General features: G+C 46.2%; 2 protein-coding genes across 2 annotated transcripts in view; one reads left to right on the forward strand and one right to left on the reverse strand.

Annotated features, from left to right (window-relative positions):
* Nucleotides 1-16,998, reverse strand: part of LOC119163070 (DNA-binding protein RFX6) — a 283,694-nt gene that overhangs the window by 266,484 nt on the left and 212 nt on the right. The gene's annotated exons all lie outside the window — the stretch shown is intronic.
* On the forward strand, nucleotides 277-14,903 carry LOC119163086 (glutamine synthetase-like). The gene is made up of 6 exons (XM_075882095.1): nucleotides 277-1,107; nucleotides 1,773-1,940; nucleotides 7,287-7,436; nucleotides 9,275-9,402; nucleotides 11,106-11,308; nucleotides 14,341-14,903. Exons 1-6 carry the CDS (start codon nucleotides 954-956, stop codon nucleotides 14,618-14,620), a joined length of 1,083 nt encoding a protein of 360 aa, XP_075738210.1. The 5' UTR covers nucleotides 277-953; the 3' UTR covers nucleotides 14,621-14,903.

Below are 16,998 nucleotides of genomic sequence, written 5' to 3' on the forward strand. Positions count from 1 at the left end.
TCAAGGTTAGTCGGACATTCGTGGTTAGTCACATTCATGGCTGTTCGCAGTAATGTAAACTTGACCAAATTTAAAAGGCAGAACTACACTTGCTAATTGAACACGCGTGATACCAATACCTATAAGGCGTAACGTGACGTTACAAGCCCCGCCGCGGTCGTCTAGTGGCTAAGGTACTCGGCTGCTGACGCGCAGGTCCCCGGATCGAATCCCGACTGCGGCGGCTGCATTTTCGATGGAGGCGAAAATGCCTTAGGCCCGTGTGCTCACATTTGGGTGCACGATAAAGAACCCCAGGTGGTCGAAATTTCCGGAGCCCTCCACTACGGCGTCTCTCACAATCATATGGTGGTTTTGGAACGTTACACACCACATATCCATGAATCAAACAACCCTTCAAAGAGACCCTAACAGAAACACTAAAAAAAGTTTGGGCTAATGTAATAAGCTTTTCCAAACTCTTACTTCGTTCATTTCGAAATAACGATATCATAATCACAAGATGAGATAATTGCTGAGGTTTCATTCATTTTAAATGAACGTCAAAACACTGGCTGTGGGACATCAAAGATTTCTGTTTTGCGTGTCTGTGAGCCGTTGTGTGGCTGGTATAATAGCAGGTTCACGTTGCCGCAGGTGTATCCTTGACGAATACGCCAAACGACAGCTCGGCCGCTTGAAGATAAATAAAATTAAAAAAAAAACTGGAACTAATAAAGCGCACTATTTTCGTTTCGTAAGCAGACGCCACATTTTTATCGTCTTAAAACGCCAGACTGACAAACAGCATTGCGCTTCCAGCAAAAAGCCACGCAGCCGGCTATAGCGTTTTTTTTTTTCGCCGCACAATTCCAGGCCTCGAAGCGAGAGACGGACGGCGGGTACGTTGCGGACAGAGATTGGCGACTAAAACCGTATACTCCTGTCAACTGAACGTTGCGTACAAGTTCGCTATGGCAACTGCAAGACCAGACGTTTTTAAGAAATATTTGGAGCTGGAACAACCGGCCGACCAGGTGTTTTGTACTTACGTGTTCGTCGATGGTACATTGGAGAACGTGAGATCAAAGATGAGAGTACTCAACTACGAACCGCTATCACCCGAAGGTACAGTGGGTCTGCTTCTATTGCATTTTTTCATCTGTGAGGTCACTTTGTTGTACGTCTTAATAGCAACCAGGCGATTGCAGCTAGTCTCGAATGTGTCCCGACTTTGTTACCTGCATGCGCTTACGTCCACCATCAATGGGAACTACGAAGGAGGAGGAAGAAAGTTTAAGCGGAAAGGCAGGGAGGTTAGCCAGTTCTTAGACCGGCTGGCTACCCTGTGCTGGGGAAAGCGCTGAGGAGAATAAAAGATGTTAAAAAGGCATCTGTATTGAGCCACATAATTAATTTTAAGAAAGGCAAATAATACAACCATCCTTATGTTGCACGAAGGGTGGTTAATTAATTTTAGTTCATTATATTTACTTCATTTCAATTTTATTCTTCAAGGACCCCATTGATGGTGTGTATTACACAAGGCGAGGGTACATACTCGTAGATGAAAGAAAAAAGCCATATTTTACTGCATTGCAAACTAATCCATAATGGTGGTAAAAAATGTGCAACAAATGTGCAAATCTTGATGGAAACTATACGCTATTTTATATACAAGTAGTTCAATATTCTACTGCCAGCTCGTTCTCGATTAGTGATCAACTGCCATGCATAGACTCGCTGTTGTGTGTTAGTATAGTCTGCATCCTTTCCTCACTCCTTTGCTTCAGAGTGCCCGAGGTGCACGTTTTGTGGCAAGGGCACTGACCAGTGGCCGGATGCGGACGTTGACTCTGAACTGTACCTCGCCCCAGTAGCTCTGTTCAGGGATCCCTTTTTCAAGGGCCGGAACAAGCTGGTTCTCTGCGAAGTTCTCAACTCGGACGATCAACCGAACGGTAAATATACGCGGTGCCTTTTCTTGAAGTTTATTTGCTTACAAAATACGCACGTTATGCAATAGTAGTACACGTCGACTGATAATGTGCAGATACGCCGCAGTGGGTCATTAGTTATGGAACTTGACCGATGACCAGAAGGTTGCGGGTTCGAACCACGGCCGTGGTGGGCACATTTCCTCGAAAGCAAAACGATAGAGACCCATGTGCTTAGATTTAGGTGCGACTTAAAAGACCCAAGGTAGTCGAAATTTTCGAAGCCCCACCTAGCTGAGCCTCACATAATCCCATCGTAGTTTTAATAGGCGAAACCTGCGCAGTTATTGTTTATTATGAAATGACACATGCGGCTGACTACACAACCGACCAAACCTGCATGCGCTAGTGGAAATGTTCTTACACGAGTCAGGAACGATTGGTTCCCTTTTACATTCAAAAAGTCTTGCTTTTTTGGATGACGTGCAAAACACCGAAACCCAATATACGCACTATCTGGTGACAATAGTCTTGCTCAGTTGCCGCAACAGCTACCAGTAACGCCGGCTAGCACTCCAGGAGCTTCACACGCAGAAATACCGATGAAAGTGGGGCAGAAAGTGACCGCCGCTGTAGCACTACTGATCATGCGTCGAATTTTCCTCGTTAAGCGACACCAATCAGCAATGCAAGTTATCTCCAGGTCGCGGCGACAAAGAAGACGGCAGTACGGTTATTAAAGACGTAAAGACTCTGTTATATTCCGACGTTCGAACGGCACGCGCGTGCCTGGGTTCATTTGATCGCGTCACTTCGGCGACGCCATGTCAGGCGCGAGACCACGTGCAACATGGCGCCAACGCGACGCGGCCCGACCAAGGAAGATTAAAGAAAAATTGCAGGAGTGGAAGCTCCCGCAATGCCTTGCCGGCAGAAGTGAAGCCACCTTTTTCCACGGCCAAGATGGCGGAGACATGTTCTTTTCTGATAGTGCCCACTTAAAGATCAAGTGGCTTTGATATTTTATGTAAATGCTACGTTAGTTCTATTTTAAAAGACAGTTGTTCCCGACGAAATAACATGCAGAAACGAGTATGGATAACTGAATCATCAAGGAACTTTTCCTCTAATTAGAGGCCCACTTAGGAAAACTAGTAACTGTAAGACGCACTTGGAGCACTATGTGACCCGAAAAAGTTGCCACATCAAACTCGTTGGGCGTGCAAGGGAAACGCTTCGTTTTCAATCGCTGACCGGTGATACATTATGATGCCCCTAGTAAGATGGCCGCCACAACTGCCATCTTGCCAGAGGAACGGCTTCAGTTCTGCGCAATCATTTCCACTCCAGCAATTTTTTTTAATCCTCCTTGGGCCCGACACAGCGGCCACTGCCAAAGCAGCGTATGCGCAGCTGAGTTAAAGATCAAGGGACTTTAAGCGGAGTAGTGATGAGAGCGCATTTTGTAATGGCGAAGTTGCTACGGCTGACGAGAAAGGGCGCCAATTGCTGCCGGAGCGACGCCGGAGCGCGCCTTGGGCAGGGTTGTCACTGACTTTAAAGGGGAATTCGCCAAACGACGAGTGAAATGTCGCCAAAAGTGGCCAATTTTCTTTAAATTTCGCCACAAAAGTCGCCACTCCCAGTATGTGTGGCGTGCCTTTTAGTGAAAATTGCTAATTATGTATAGCTCTATGGAGTACAGTACCATGCATACTGCTAAATTATATTGACATTTTTCAGTGCCAGTCGCATGACTCGCTTCACCTTGGGAACGCTTGGTGGGCTTGGTGTCGCATCCCTCGATTTCTCATGGAGCACTAGCTGAGAAAATGCATTCACGCATCCGTGTCGTCCCTCGATGCTGCCGGCCCCGCCGCGGTGGTCTAGCGGCTAAGGCACTCGGCTGCTGACCCGCAGGTCGCGGGTTCGATTCCCGGCTGCGGCGGCTGCATTTCCGATGGAGGCGGAAATGTTGTAGGCCCGTGTGCTCAGATTTGGGTGCACGTTAAAGAACCCCTGGTGGTCGAAATTTCCGGAGCCCTCCACTACGGCGTCTCTCATAATCAAATGGTGGTTTTGGGACGTTAAACCCCACAAATCAATCAATCGATGCTGCCACCTCATAACAAAAGTTTGTGATGGTTGCAGCTGTAGCGAGTTCAGGGCGAGGCAGAAGCTACAACACGAGATGGACGGCGTGCGTAGCTTCCCTGTATATTCAGATAAATTCATTGCAGTCGAATGATGTGTGCGATAATCGAGCAACGTATTAAAAAAAAAAGTGACAGCTTTGCTGGAAAGGCGAAGTAATGAACGCGATGACAAAAAATTCCCAAGCATTTCCCCGAGGGTGAACATGGTTAAGTGCGAATGCACGAGGTGATGCTATGAGGAGTATTTATTAATTCGCACTATTATATTTATTAATCACACTATGGTGCCTTTATGGTGCAATGGTTCCTGGGAATCGCAATTTGATCACACGGGGGAGTTTATGTTAACTCACTGGCGAATGCCAACGGATTTTAACTTTACTCCCCCTCATAGCATCACCCCGTGCATTCGCACTTAACCATGTTCACCCTCGGGGAAATGCTTGGGAGTTTTATTACTGATGATTAAAGTGTAATTAATAAATTTAAGTGTTGTTTGCCAGGAAGCATTTGTACACAGATACATTATATACGAAGTATTATTTATTTACACTTCACGACGCGCCCGGACGAGCAAAGTACAGGGCTCGCACCCTCTCCCGCGCGGCACGTTCACTGGCTCGAACGGCTTCGGGAACGTCCACTCGCCGTTAACGATTGCGAGCGGCGTCTTGACGCCGGCCTTCATCGCCCTTCTCCGCCTGACGCTTGCGTTGTCGTTCCGCTTCTTGGGCCGCGTTCGCGGCTCGATGCTGACGCCTCATCTCGGCCCCGCGAGCGCGCAGTTCACCATCCGCTGCACGCTTCGCCCGCTTGTCCTCGGCCTCGCGAGCGCGAAGTTCGGCATCCTCTGCACGCTTCGCCCGCTTGTCCTCGGCCTCGCGAACGCGCAGTTCGGCATCCGCTGCACGCTTCGCCCGCTTACGTTCGGTCTCACGAGCACGCAGTTCGGCATCCGCTGCACGCTTCGCCCGCTTACGTTCGGTCTCACGAGCCCTTCGCAGCGCCGCCTTGTCTTGCAACGTCGGCGAAACCACCGCGGTACCGTCACCTCCAACGACGGGTGCAGTGCTGGCATTCGGTTGTACTGCATTCGTTGTTGATGGTAGCGTTGCCTCCGAGACATCCATCGCACGACCCGCTCTCGACGGGAGACTGAGAGGGAAGGCGGGCGCGCGAGAGAGAGGGGTGCGCGCGCAGCTGCAGCGAGCGAGGAGAGCGGAGGAGCGAGCGAAGGGGGAGGGGGTATAAGGCGCGTTACTGACACCGATATCAGCGTCGCGTCCGTGGCTTATTCGGTAGAGCGTCGCGCTGCGGCCCGCCAAGTCCTCTTTCTTTTAAAGATAGAGAGAAGACTGCGGACGCCGCCGACGGCGGTGGATGGTTTGGGGTCGCTTATAAAGTGTATTTACACTTAACAAATTGAAAGGTCAAGCGCAGAATGGATAGCAGATCGAAACAGGCCCCGCCTTCTTCACGCACAAATGACGCACAAAACGTTCTCACAGGTACGAATGCAGGCGAATAAGCGTCTCATTTGTTAATTTTCTGTGTCTGAAAAGCGCGCGCCTTTCGCAAACGGAGACTGCAGTGATTGCAGTGACCTTTGTGCACCCGTTAACTACAGCAGAATGGTTCCAGGTAAAGTCCGAGGCCAGCCAAGGCGTACGACCTTCCCCTCCTCGCCGCCGTGGGATAAAGGCGTGTGCGGGAGCGTCGCTCCCCTTCTCTCAGCCGGGCAAAGTGCTGAGAACACAATTCTCCCTCGAGATGCTCGTGAGCATGCGGTAGGTGGTAGATATAAGTAGCTTGCCGTTTGAACGATGGATATTGTGCTCCGGGGTGGATCAGTGGTTATAACGCCTCGCTTTCATGACGCAGAGATCCCACGTTCAATTCCGCGCGCCAGAGTGTTTTTAAAGACAATAGTCTTTCTTGGGGACCTTCGACGCATACATCTTGGTCTGTCTGTCTGTACACTTGTCTGTATGTCCACTCTTAACGGCACCGGATAGTTGAAACTTCCGACCCCATCCGCAGCGCCCACCAATGTTGCTCAAGGTTTAGCGTTCGTACTTGTGCAATTGTGAATGAATAAGCAATTATTGCGCAAGTCTGGGGCACTATAACAACACGTATTCATCTTGCGTGTGCATAATGCATACATAAGTAATTTTAGGGACCGTAGCGCTTATCACGCTGCGCTGAATAGGCAACGCTTGCACGAAAAGATGAGTCTTTCCAACTCTTTCCTAAGACGCGATGGTGGTGGCACCTACCCGTCGCCTTGCGTTTTACACTTTATCACCTCTGAGACGGGCGCGCACACCCGTCTCAGAGCCACGCGCTTCGTTTTGCAAGAAGACTGCCAGGTGGCGCTCATGTCTCACGTGTGACGTGACTTGATGCGCTCGTTCGCCTCCGCTGCACGCTCGAGGCACTCTAACGCAGCGCCACCGAAATACCAGTCACCGATTTGCTTGCGCAGAACATAAAACTAATTGTTCACTCTCTCCCCACGCAAGACTATCGTCTTTCGACGACATTTGCAGATTACAAGCAGACACGGGGTCAATTTTTCTTGATTTTTTTTCTTTCTTGCGTTTCCATGTATATAAATACGTATACATATACGGTGCATGACATCGACGCCGACGTCGACGCCGGCGGCAAAATCCAGCCGAGAGTGTACTGCTATCGCAATAAAACAACCATAATAATTTCAAAAGTACTGCGTAACCGACGCAACACCCACTCCACGCTTTCTGTGCGGTGATGCTTATACGCTGGAGAATATCAGCGCCTTAACTCTTTATTTGGGCGAGCTGGCACCCGGGAAACAAAAACTAAGACTACAAGAAATGCACATTGCACACTGTTGGCGGTGACGCGTCGACGTTGATTATCTCATGTGCAGTAAAGCACATCGACATTTCTGCACTAGTTATTGAACATCGGAGACTTATCGCTGGTGACCGCGTGAGTTGCAGAATTATAAGCTCAACTCTCCGTGTTCGCGCGCTCCAGCCAATCAGAAGATTATAATACCGCGCCAGACATTTGGGCGTATTCTGCACCAGGCAGTGGTTATAAGTGTAATGAACCATGCACGAACGAGCAGAAAAAGAAGCGCATGTGGCAATATGCTTAGTATGTATACATATAAGTTTTTCCGATTACATCATTAATGAGCCGATTCGCTTTTTTTTTTCAGACACAAACACGCGCCACTCTTGCAAAATGGCAATGGAATCTGCGAAAGACGAAGAGCCCTGGTTCGGTATCGAGCAGGAGTACGTGCTTCTTGAAAGAAATGGCTTGCCGATCAGCTGGCCCAGTCGGCGCCATACCTTGAAAGACTGCCGTGAGTCAATGATAAACTTTTCTTTTTTTACTAATAAGATTAACAGGGTAAGGTGGCGCCCTTAAGGGCGCACCAGTTACCTAAATACTTACACAAAAAATATATTAAACGTACGTCATACACTGTAATAGAGAGTGGGTAGCAAACGGGATGCTCACATCTGGTTAACTTCCTGGCCTTCCTTTTAATCTCTCTCGCCGGGGAGTTATTGATCTTGTGACATTAGGGGTGTACCTGAGTATCAAACCAACACTATATGAAACAAAATATTTTCTACGTAAGTCGTGGTAAGATAAACAGGTACTTTGAATATCTTATAATGTTTAGGAAGCAGATAATACTGGTAAATTACACGCACCGTAAGGTACGCTACCACAATCTTGGACATAATTTATAGAAAACATAACAAGACTTATATAACTCAATTCCATTTTTTTGCAAACACTATTCCTTTTAAAGATAATCTTTCATCTTTTTTTTTTTTTTTTGAAGCAAAAGGTATACATTGCAGCTCGCAGATCTCGGTGGCGGCGCCGTATACGCGAAAAATTCGGCACCGGCAAGCATAAATAAACGTGGCCCTCACTGGTGCGCCAGCCACGTGCGTGTTTGTTTTCGCCATTTTCCAATGATTTCTGCTTCCCCCTCCCTCGCCCGAAGGGAAACTGCAAGGACCGGTTTTAATAAGTGTTCATTTATCTTCCGATGGAGGCGGAAATGTTGTAGGCCCGCGTACTCAGATTTGGGTGCACGTTAAAGAACCCCAGGTGGTCAAAATTTCCGGAGCCCTCCACTACGGCGTCTCTCATAATCAAATGGTGGTTTTGGGACGTTAAACCCCACAAATCAATCAATCAAGAGTTCATTTATCAACTCGGGTCCAGCGCTTGTCGGCGATAAGCCGTTTCCGATATGGTGATCTGATCTTTAATCGAGGCCGCCTGTAATTTCACGTTGCACAAAATTCACTGTTGCCTGAATATAAGGGAAAATGATGGCGCATGCGCAAGCAAACATCTTATTCAAGTCTTGAAATTGTATTTTAACTGAAAAGATACTTGCACTCATTGTCCAACAAGTTCACAGATGGGGCAGTCACCCACCCCGTTCCTGCCTTGCGAATCAGAAACGCTTCACGCATTTCACGTGACTTCTTGTCCCTACAGATCTTGCCATTACTTGGGATACTTCAAACATCGGTGTTCATTAATGGTTCGCACAGTGACTTGCCAAATGGCTGCCCACCGATCCCCGCATGATAATTTCGTGCTTCCTAATGCGATCGTTCCGACAACGCCCCGTCTCACCGATGTAGTATCGACCACATGATAAAGAAATGCGGTACACAACGCCTATATTACGTTCTACGGACATTTTTGCATACTTCTTATTACACCAAACGCTTAAAAATCCTTCGGAGTTGACTATTTTTCATAGTGACCCTAGATTGTTTTTGCAGTGATAACAGCCCTCTCGCCTGTTTTTCAAACAATTCTTTTTAAGCATGCAAAAACACGAAAATTACCGAGTGAGTGATTGCTCAATAATGCGGCCTTTTTATGTATCATTGAGCAGCAGTTCTTTCCTTTTCAATATTCATGACAAATAAATATCGCGTGGTTGTTGTTGAGTCATTTTTTTCCTGTCAGTCATGTATGCTTGAGTATGAGCTGTTAATGAGCAGATATAGTGCAAAAGTATCTATTTTTACTTAAATTCATTGCATAATATGGCGCATTTCCTAACACACACTTAGTAAGACGGAAAAAATTCGAGTGAAGAGACCCTGACAACTTATTTACTTTTTACTTTTTTTTAACTACACACGTTCTTTGCAGAGAGCTATTTCTATGCGGTGGGTTCTGAAAACGTTGCCGGCCGGCAAGTTGCGGACGCACACGTCAAAGCGTGCTCATACGCCGGAGTCAAGCTTTACGGCTCCAACGGCGAAGCCGTCATCTCACAGGTATAAAACAACCTAATAAAAACAACAGCCAGTGATGCTAAAAAAGGTATAGGGTCATTACATGCAACATTTAACTGTAGTATATAGTAATTATGACATATATCGAAACTAGTTGACGTGGATGAAAAATTTAAGTGGGGAATATTCAAACTCACGCGAATATACACGTAGAAAGAAAGAAAGAAAGAAAGAAAGAAAGAAAGAAAGAAAGAAAGAAAATAGAAAGAAAGAAAGAAAGAAGGAAGGAAAGAAAGAAAGAAAGAAAGAAAGAAAGAAAGAAAGAAAAAAAGAAAGAAAGAAAGAAAGAAGACTAGGCACACACGCAAGAATCTTCGCTTGTATCAGCCGTGTGTAAACGCAACACGTACGTTGATCGTCGGCCGTAAATACAAAGAAAGATTAAAGCCGAAAAACGTATTAAGCGTGATTGTATCAACTAGATTTCAAGGCACAAAGATATACTTACACGACCCGCGAGTGAAACTGCTGTTGGCACAACGCTACGCGGTGCTGCATGTCAGGTTATGCATGACAGGTAGCTGAAGATTTCTCGCTGGATCCCTGCGGATCTATGCTGATCTGCTACACAGTGCACTAACAAACAAATTATGTATAAAAATCTGACAACGAGGCTCCTGTTGTTTTCGCTCACGAAATACCCGTCGAGACGAAAACATTTTGGTGCAACTAATATGACACTGCGTGTACTAATTTAGAAAATTCGTTAACTTTTTAATTACTCACCTGAGGGCAGGTGTTTGTAGCACAAAGTTGTAGTGCGTGCCAATTTATGGCATACCTATTTTTTAACGCTAAATGTGCGCCTAGTTCAAGATATTTTCCTTCTGCTTCGTCTCGAAATGACTGCCGCGCGCGACCAACTCACGCCCCGCAGCGGCGGTCTACGTTGGCTAAGGTACTCGGCTGCTGACCCCCATGTCGCGGGATCGAATCCCGGCTGCGGCGGCTGCATTTTCTAGGGAAGCGAAAATGCTATGGGCTCGTGTGCTCAGATTTGGGAGCACGTTAAAGAACCCCAGGTGATCGAAATTTTCGGAGCCCTCCACTACGGCGTATCTCTTTATCATACGGTGGTTTCGGGACGTCAAAGCGCACATATCAATCAATATCCAATTTTACAAACATTACATACGTACTCCTCTAATACAGCCGTCACGTCGGGTTAACGTCGATTGTAGTTAGATTCCGTGCGCTGAAGTTGATCTATGTAGCAGTGTCCAGGGCTATCATCCTCGCGAGCACAAGCCCTTCGTGTCAGATTATCGCCTCTCGTGTTGTTAATACTCATGTTCTGTTGGCATCGTTGCGCAAGTGCAAACAACTGGTGGTATAAACATCTTCAACTCAACATATGTCTGTGCGTGCAGCGTTAGTTCATATATCTAGCCGATAGAGGCAAAAATGCTGTAGGCCAATGTGCTCACATTTTGGTGCACGTTTAAGAAGCCCAGGTGGTCGAAATTTCCGGAGCCCTCCACTACGGCGTCTTTCATAATCATATGGTGGTTTTTGACGTTAAACCCCACATACAAATCAATTATATCAATCATTATTTCATAACGTGTCACTCAATTAAAAAATGCAACACGGTCACCTTCCCCGCACATGCTTCTACGCAGTAATTTTACACCCTAGCTATTCGCAGCTAATTAGGTGTACATGCTATGACTTCATTTGATCAGTGGGAGTACCAGATCGGGCCTTTGCCTGGTGTGGAGGCGGGCGACCACCTCTGGATGTCCCGCTACATTCTGCAGCGAGTGGCCGAGGACTTCGACGTCGTAGTCAGCTTCGAGCCGCGACCGTTCGAGAACTACAAGCTGCCGGGTGGCGCGGGTCACATAAACTTTAGCACCAAGTCGTCCCGAAGTGAGGGAGGCCTCGAGTAAGTCACCAGTAGAGTGATTTCTCTTGATGCTGGATAGCTGTAGTAAGAACTCACACGGTCACTTATGAATTTGTCTAAAATGATTTGAAGGCAAAAGCTATTCCATTCTTTTCTGTTTTCCCAGTCAATTGAATTGCGCCCCCTGCACCCCTGCACTATGCACTAGAGGGAACTATGACGCTAGTGTATATGGTAGCTACAACGCACGGCGCTTCAGCAAGCATAGAAATTATGCTTAGTACACGAATTTGTCTAATCTTCGTATTTCCGGTTCCGTTTATGTTCACATGGCTTGGAGCTATTTCTTTTTTTGTGACAAGACAAATTTAGAAAATGTTCAGCAGTTGCACCTCACCACCTTAACCTTTTGGACTGACCATTTCAAATCGGGTCAGAAAGTTCCAAAGGGCTCGTTCTTTTCTTCGAATCAGAACCGAAACACAGCAATAAACGAATCGACAAGTGCAGTTCGAGACCCACAGGTATACGTAGACTCGGCAAATCCGTGCACTATCCATCACACCCATGGTCGCTGAAAGATCGCAACACCAGAGTCTCCTCTAGTTAGCTTTGGGAAACTTCATGCTGCAAGCTTTCTTCACCTACATGTTTTTGCTGTGCCTCGGGGATTGACCCACCGTTTACTATGCGATGACGTCACATAATTTTTTTTGCATAGCTCATATTCACGACACGCATGGTCACATTTCGTGTGTGATGAGGCATGTAAGGCTTGCATCCTAATATTTGGGAAATATGTACCATATGATAGAAGAGCACAGTATTTGGGTGCACGTTAAAGAACCCCAGGTGGTCGAAATTTCCGGAGCCCTCCACTACGGCGTCTCTAATAATCATATGGTGGTTTTGGGGCGTTAAACCCCACATATCAATCGATCAAGAGCAAAGGATCTTTAATGTTACTGGACATGTTTGCCTGGCGATACGCTTAGCATGTTGCTGCAGATAGGTATGATTAAGAAGTTGTAAAATCAGTGCGTGACAGATACCGAGCATTACAAAACATATCACGACCCTCAGCCCACCGAAGCCTTTCGAGGAGGTCGGCACGGATAAGAAACTGCAGGAGTGTTCTCATTGTATAAAATGCAGACACACTGTCGGTCGATTCACTGATTCACCACCCCGCCATTGTGGTCTAGTGGCTAAAGTACTCGGCTGCTGACGCGCAGGTCACGAGATCGAATCCCGGCTGTGGCGGCTGCATTTCGATAGAGGCGGAAATGCTGTACGCCCGTGTGCTCAGATTTGGGTGCACGTTGAAAAACCCCAGGGGGTGGAAATTTCCGGAGCCCTCCACTACGTCGTCTCTCATAGTCATATGGTGGCTTTGGGACTTTAAATCCCACATATCATATCACCGATTTACTGAGAGGGTGTCAAGTATACCACCCAAATTTTTTTTTGCCGTTGTGAAAATAAAAGACAAGGGGATGAGAGGGGGAATTCGTGACTTCTACGTAATACATCAGATTAAGGGTGAAATTGCATGATCTCTAACGAAGGAACGACTGACTGTTGAAGGTTATTGAGTGGGTTCCTCCTCTCGTGTGTTTAGAGTGGTGCTTGCCTGCTTCTGCCAGGGAACCCGCCTGACTTGGAACCGTGCGCAACCCGTTCATGTGCTGCGTGTTCTTTGTCTCTGTTTTTCACCGCTGCATTCGCGCCATCTAACGGGATTTAGTTCATCAACGCGTTCATTTTTTATTAACTAAATAATTTGTTCAATCCGTGATCTGGGAGATATTGGGGTATAGAAAAATACTGTAAAATTTAAAAAAAGACACAATCAAAACAAGACAACAAGAAAGGGAGTTAAATTCTGTTGTTCCGTCTGTATGTCATTTACTAAGAAAGCTTTTATGAGATATCAAAAGAACGACCGTTTTCACACCGTAATTCCCTGCTGTAACCATTGGCGGTATCCGTAACCGCTATCGCACAAAAAAAAAAAACGAAGTAATAAAATCCACCCAGAATGGAGCGAGGTTCAAACCTGGGATCGCCTCGAGGCAGCCAGCATTGTACCACAGAGCCTCACCGGTGCTTGAAACTTATTCGCAAAGGGCTGTGTAGGGAGGGCTTGATGTCGAGAAGGAACGACGTTAACTACGCATAGTGCGGTAAAAGAGTAAAATGACAACCAGGCGTCAAAATATCCGAAGAGCGTAACGACTGGTTCGTTGAATACTTCCGACCAATTACACAACGTACAGTCGCAAATCTTCATCATATATATTCAACCATCACATCGCCAAGTATACGTAATGCCTTGCAAGTGCGTCGCAGGCATCACAATTGACCTCAGAATGACGAATAACGACATATTGAATGCTTCACTACTTCACTAAAATTGTGTTGTTTTATGGCGTACCGAGTGCTTCGCAATTTATTTATTTTTGATTTTGTATTAGTTGCCAAGGAAGCCCAAAGATCGTGACCTATTCCCTCAGAGCCAGAAAAAAAGGTATTTCTCTCTCTACCTTTCTCACGTACGTAATATGGCGCGGTCGGAGAGTAAAACAACGACCGGTTGTCATACGCTCAACCCATTACAAAGGGCTCATTACAAAGGGCATTACAAAGGGAATGACAATTACTCATCGTGATCAGCCACTGCATCAACGAGGTGCACATAACGCCTTGCATATATGTAGCGAAATTTTCGATTTTACACAAAATGACTAAAAATGGCCCTTCTTCAAAATATTATTATCTATGACATAGGGCCTACCTTTCAAGTGTACTTGTATTAACAGCCTCAAGAAAGAATGTTTACAAGCTCCAGAAATTACCCTCTCCCTGCCTTCGCTGGAATTACGCTGCATTCTTCGCACAAACCTGGCGTTTGTTTGCTTTTTTTGCGCTGCAGTATTTCTAAATCATGTTCCAACAGCCCAACTTGGGACCTCAATCACGATTAATATACGAGACATGTTGGAGATATGTAAAGTCCGCTTCAGCGATAAAATAGGAATGTATTTGTTTTTTTGTTTTCCCTCTTGCAGTTGGATCAACAAGGCTATCGCGAAGCTAGAACTCACTCACGAGCTCCATCTGGCAGCATACGATCCCAGAAAGGATAAGTCCAACGAAGAGCGGCTGAAAGGCGATCGACTGGCTACTCCCCAACGCCACTTTTCTGCTGGCGTCGCCAGCAAGAACGTGTGCGTGCGCGTGCCCCGACAGACTCAGGTGGCTGGTCGAGGATTTCTCGAAGACCGCAGGCCGGGCGCCAACGTAGAACCTTACCGAGCCATGCAAGATCTCGTTCAAACTCTATGTTAGGTGAAATGAAGCTTCCTTCGCATCCGTTCCCCTATAAATACTACTGGGCATATGTGTTGACATTTTCGATCATACCGTTCCGATTCGGTTTTCTCATCGAAGGTAGCGCCCCGCAGAACGTGTCGTACACAGTGACTTCACTCTCCCCGCTCTTCTTTCGATCGAGTATGCTCCCCTGAGCCCGATTAGCACTGTTAAGTTTGCACAGTGACGCCATCATACATTGGCTTGCACCGTTAATCATATCTCTATGGCCGCAGTGATGGCACCAGGATATTTTATTTTAGTGAGGGGAAAAGGGCACACCAGGTGTGTCCTTTCAGAGGGGCAGGGAGGGCGGGGAATTTGTCCGTTCTATTTTTTTTTTCAGCTTCTTCAGAGGGGAGGGGGGCAGGGAGGAGGGGGCAAAAGGGGAGCAGTCACCTTGACGTAATGACATCGCGTTGATGTCATGACGTTAGCTTTATATCGATTTTAGCTCCAGTGTTGGCTCCGCTTTTATAACAGTCGAATAAACATTACATACGTACTCCTACGACTGCAAGCTTGATTAAAGCGCTGCTCGACCCGGAGCAATACACTAGTGAATGATATATAACATGCACAGCATGGCACGCGAAATTTGAATCCCCCGCAGCGTGCGCTTAGTTTAAAAAAAAAAAGGCATCTACGCTCTCGCATGAATGCTGACGTTATCAAAACGCATAAGTTACCTTTTAAACGTCGGTATAGTCGCCGTGCCCGGTAAGCACATGATCTACCATAACTACTTGATTTACGCTTCTCCAACTCGTAACAATCGACTCAACGCTAAAGGAATGAAGCATTGACAGCTAGCTACTCGCCGACTGCTTCGCATGAAACAGATTCGCACAATGTACATGGTCCGTCGAATGTTTCATTTGTTTATTTATTTACTATATTTTGTTGTGTGATGAAGGCTTGCCCTTGCATGCGTACATTTGTATTATATAAGTGCTGTAATGCCTGTTTTGTGTATGAATGTAGTTATTCACGATGCACATGAGTTTGTCGTCCCCTTCGTGTGAATCTGTGCAGTTTGGGCAAGCATAAGCCGTGGTAACCTTTGTATAGTCCACCACACCCCTTGGGCTAGCTATGTTACCATAAACTGCATTGGGTCTATCCCACGTTTTGAGTTTGCGCAGTATGAATAAAAGAAAAACGAAAAAAAGCACAAGGATAAAGTTGATGCGATGCACATGCCATAGTGAGCTAAATGGCACAAGAAAAAAATGCTTGCCCAGTTTAGCCTTATAGTTTTTTTTACATTACGTTAAACTGGCGGCGTGATCTTCCCACGATCCGAATCTTGACTCCATGCCGATGTTGTTGCAACGAATTAAGAACACTGATACTTGATACGCTTCTTTCGTCACAATTAGCCATGACCTTCTTTCCAGTAGCTGTGGTGCTCTTTAAATTGGGTCGCCGACTTGCGCGTTGATCTGCGCATATGTAACTCCTTTGTACTCGCCTTGTTTCGTTAGCCCTCATCTTCCGTACAACACGAGTTTAAGTTTACAAGTTATAAACACAGCAGATCAGACTTTTCAACGGCTCGTGAAGATGGGCAGAATATGTTGCTTGCTACAAATACGTATATTTAATTTCTTTTTCTTTTCGTTCTCACTTTTAATATTTTCTCTCGCTCTCTCTCTTTCTGTCTTTCAATCCTCGATCCCCTTCCCCACACAGAGTAGCAAGTCAGCGATATACACACGCTGGCTAAAGGCTAAATTATCTGCCTTTCAATAAAGATCTCTCTGTCTCTCTTTTTTTGCCACAAATACTGTATTGTACAACAGAACCTTCGCTCAAGTATGATTTAACAATGAAACTGTACCTGAACAAACATATAACGTGTGTGTGTGCGTGTGTGTGCGTGCGTGTGTGTGTGGCCTCGAAAATTCGATGAAAGTCGTGAATGAGTTCCAAAACACTGGAGTTGTATTATTAGCCTGTTTCGTTACACAGTTGATTCAGAGTGGCCTATTCTCGAAGCAAACATATCTAAGATTGCGTTTTTCGAAGAAGGTATGCCTTAAAGATGTCCATGTCCATGTACACAGTGCATGTGCACAATGTCCATGTACAGAGTGCATTCATTGTGAATGCAATGAAACGTACTGCTAAGTAGAGCCCGAAACATTCAAACTGCAACTGCCGTTAATACAGCGCACTGCGGTGGGTCGGAGAAATATCGCACGCCAGCACGAATGGAGCGCCGAAGCACGATTAACCGGGCGCGGGTATACCGTGATGTTTGCGCTTCGATTTCAACAATTGTATCTTCGAGTAGCGTAATCTGTTGTACTCACGTGGTGTGGCGACATCACCTTCAGAACGCTCTAGTA

Source organism: Rhipicephalus microplus, chromosome 2 (assembly GCF_043290135.1).
Source record: "Rhipicephalus microplus isolate Deutch F79 chromosome 2, USDA_Rmic, whole genome shotgun sequence".
In the NCBI taxonomy this organism is placed as follows: Eukaryota; Metazoa; Arthropoda; class Arachnida; order Ixodida; family Ixodidae; genus Rhipicephalus; species Rhipicephalus microplus.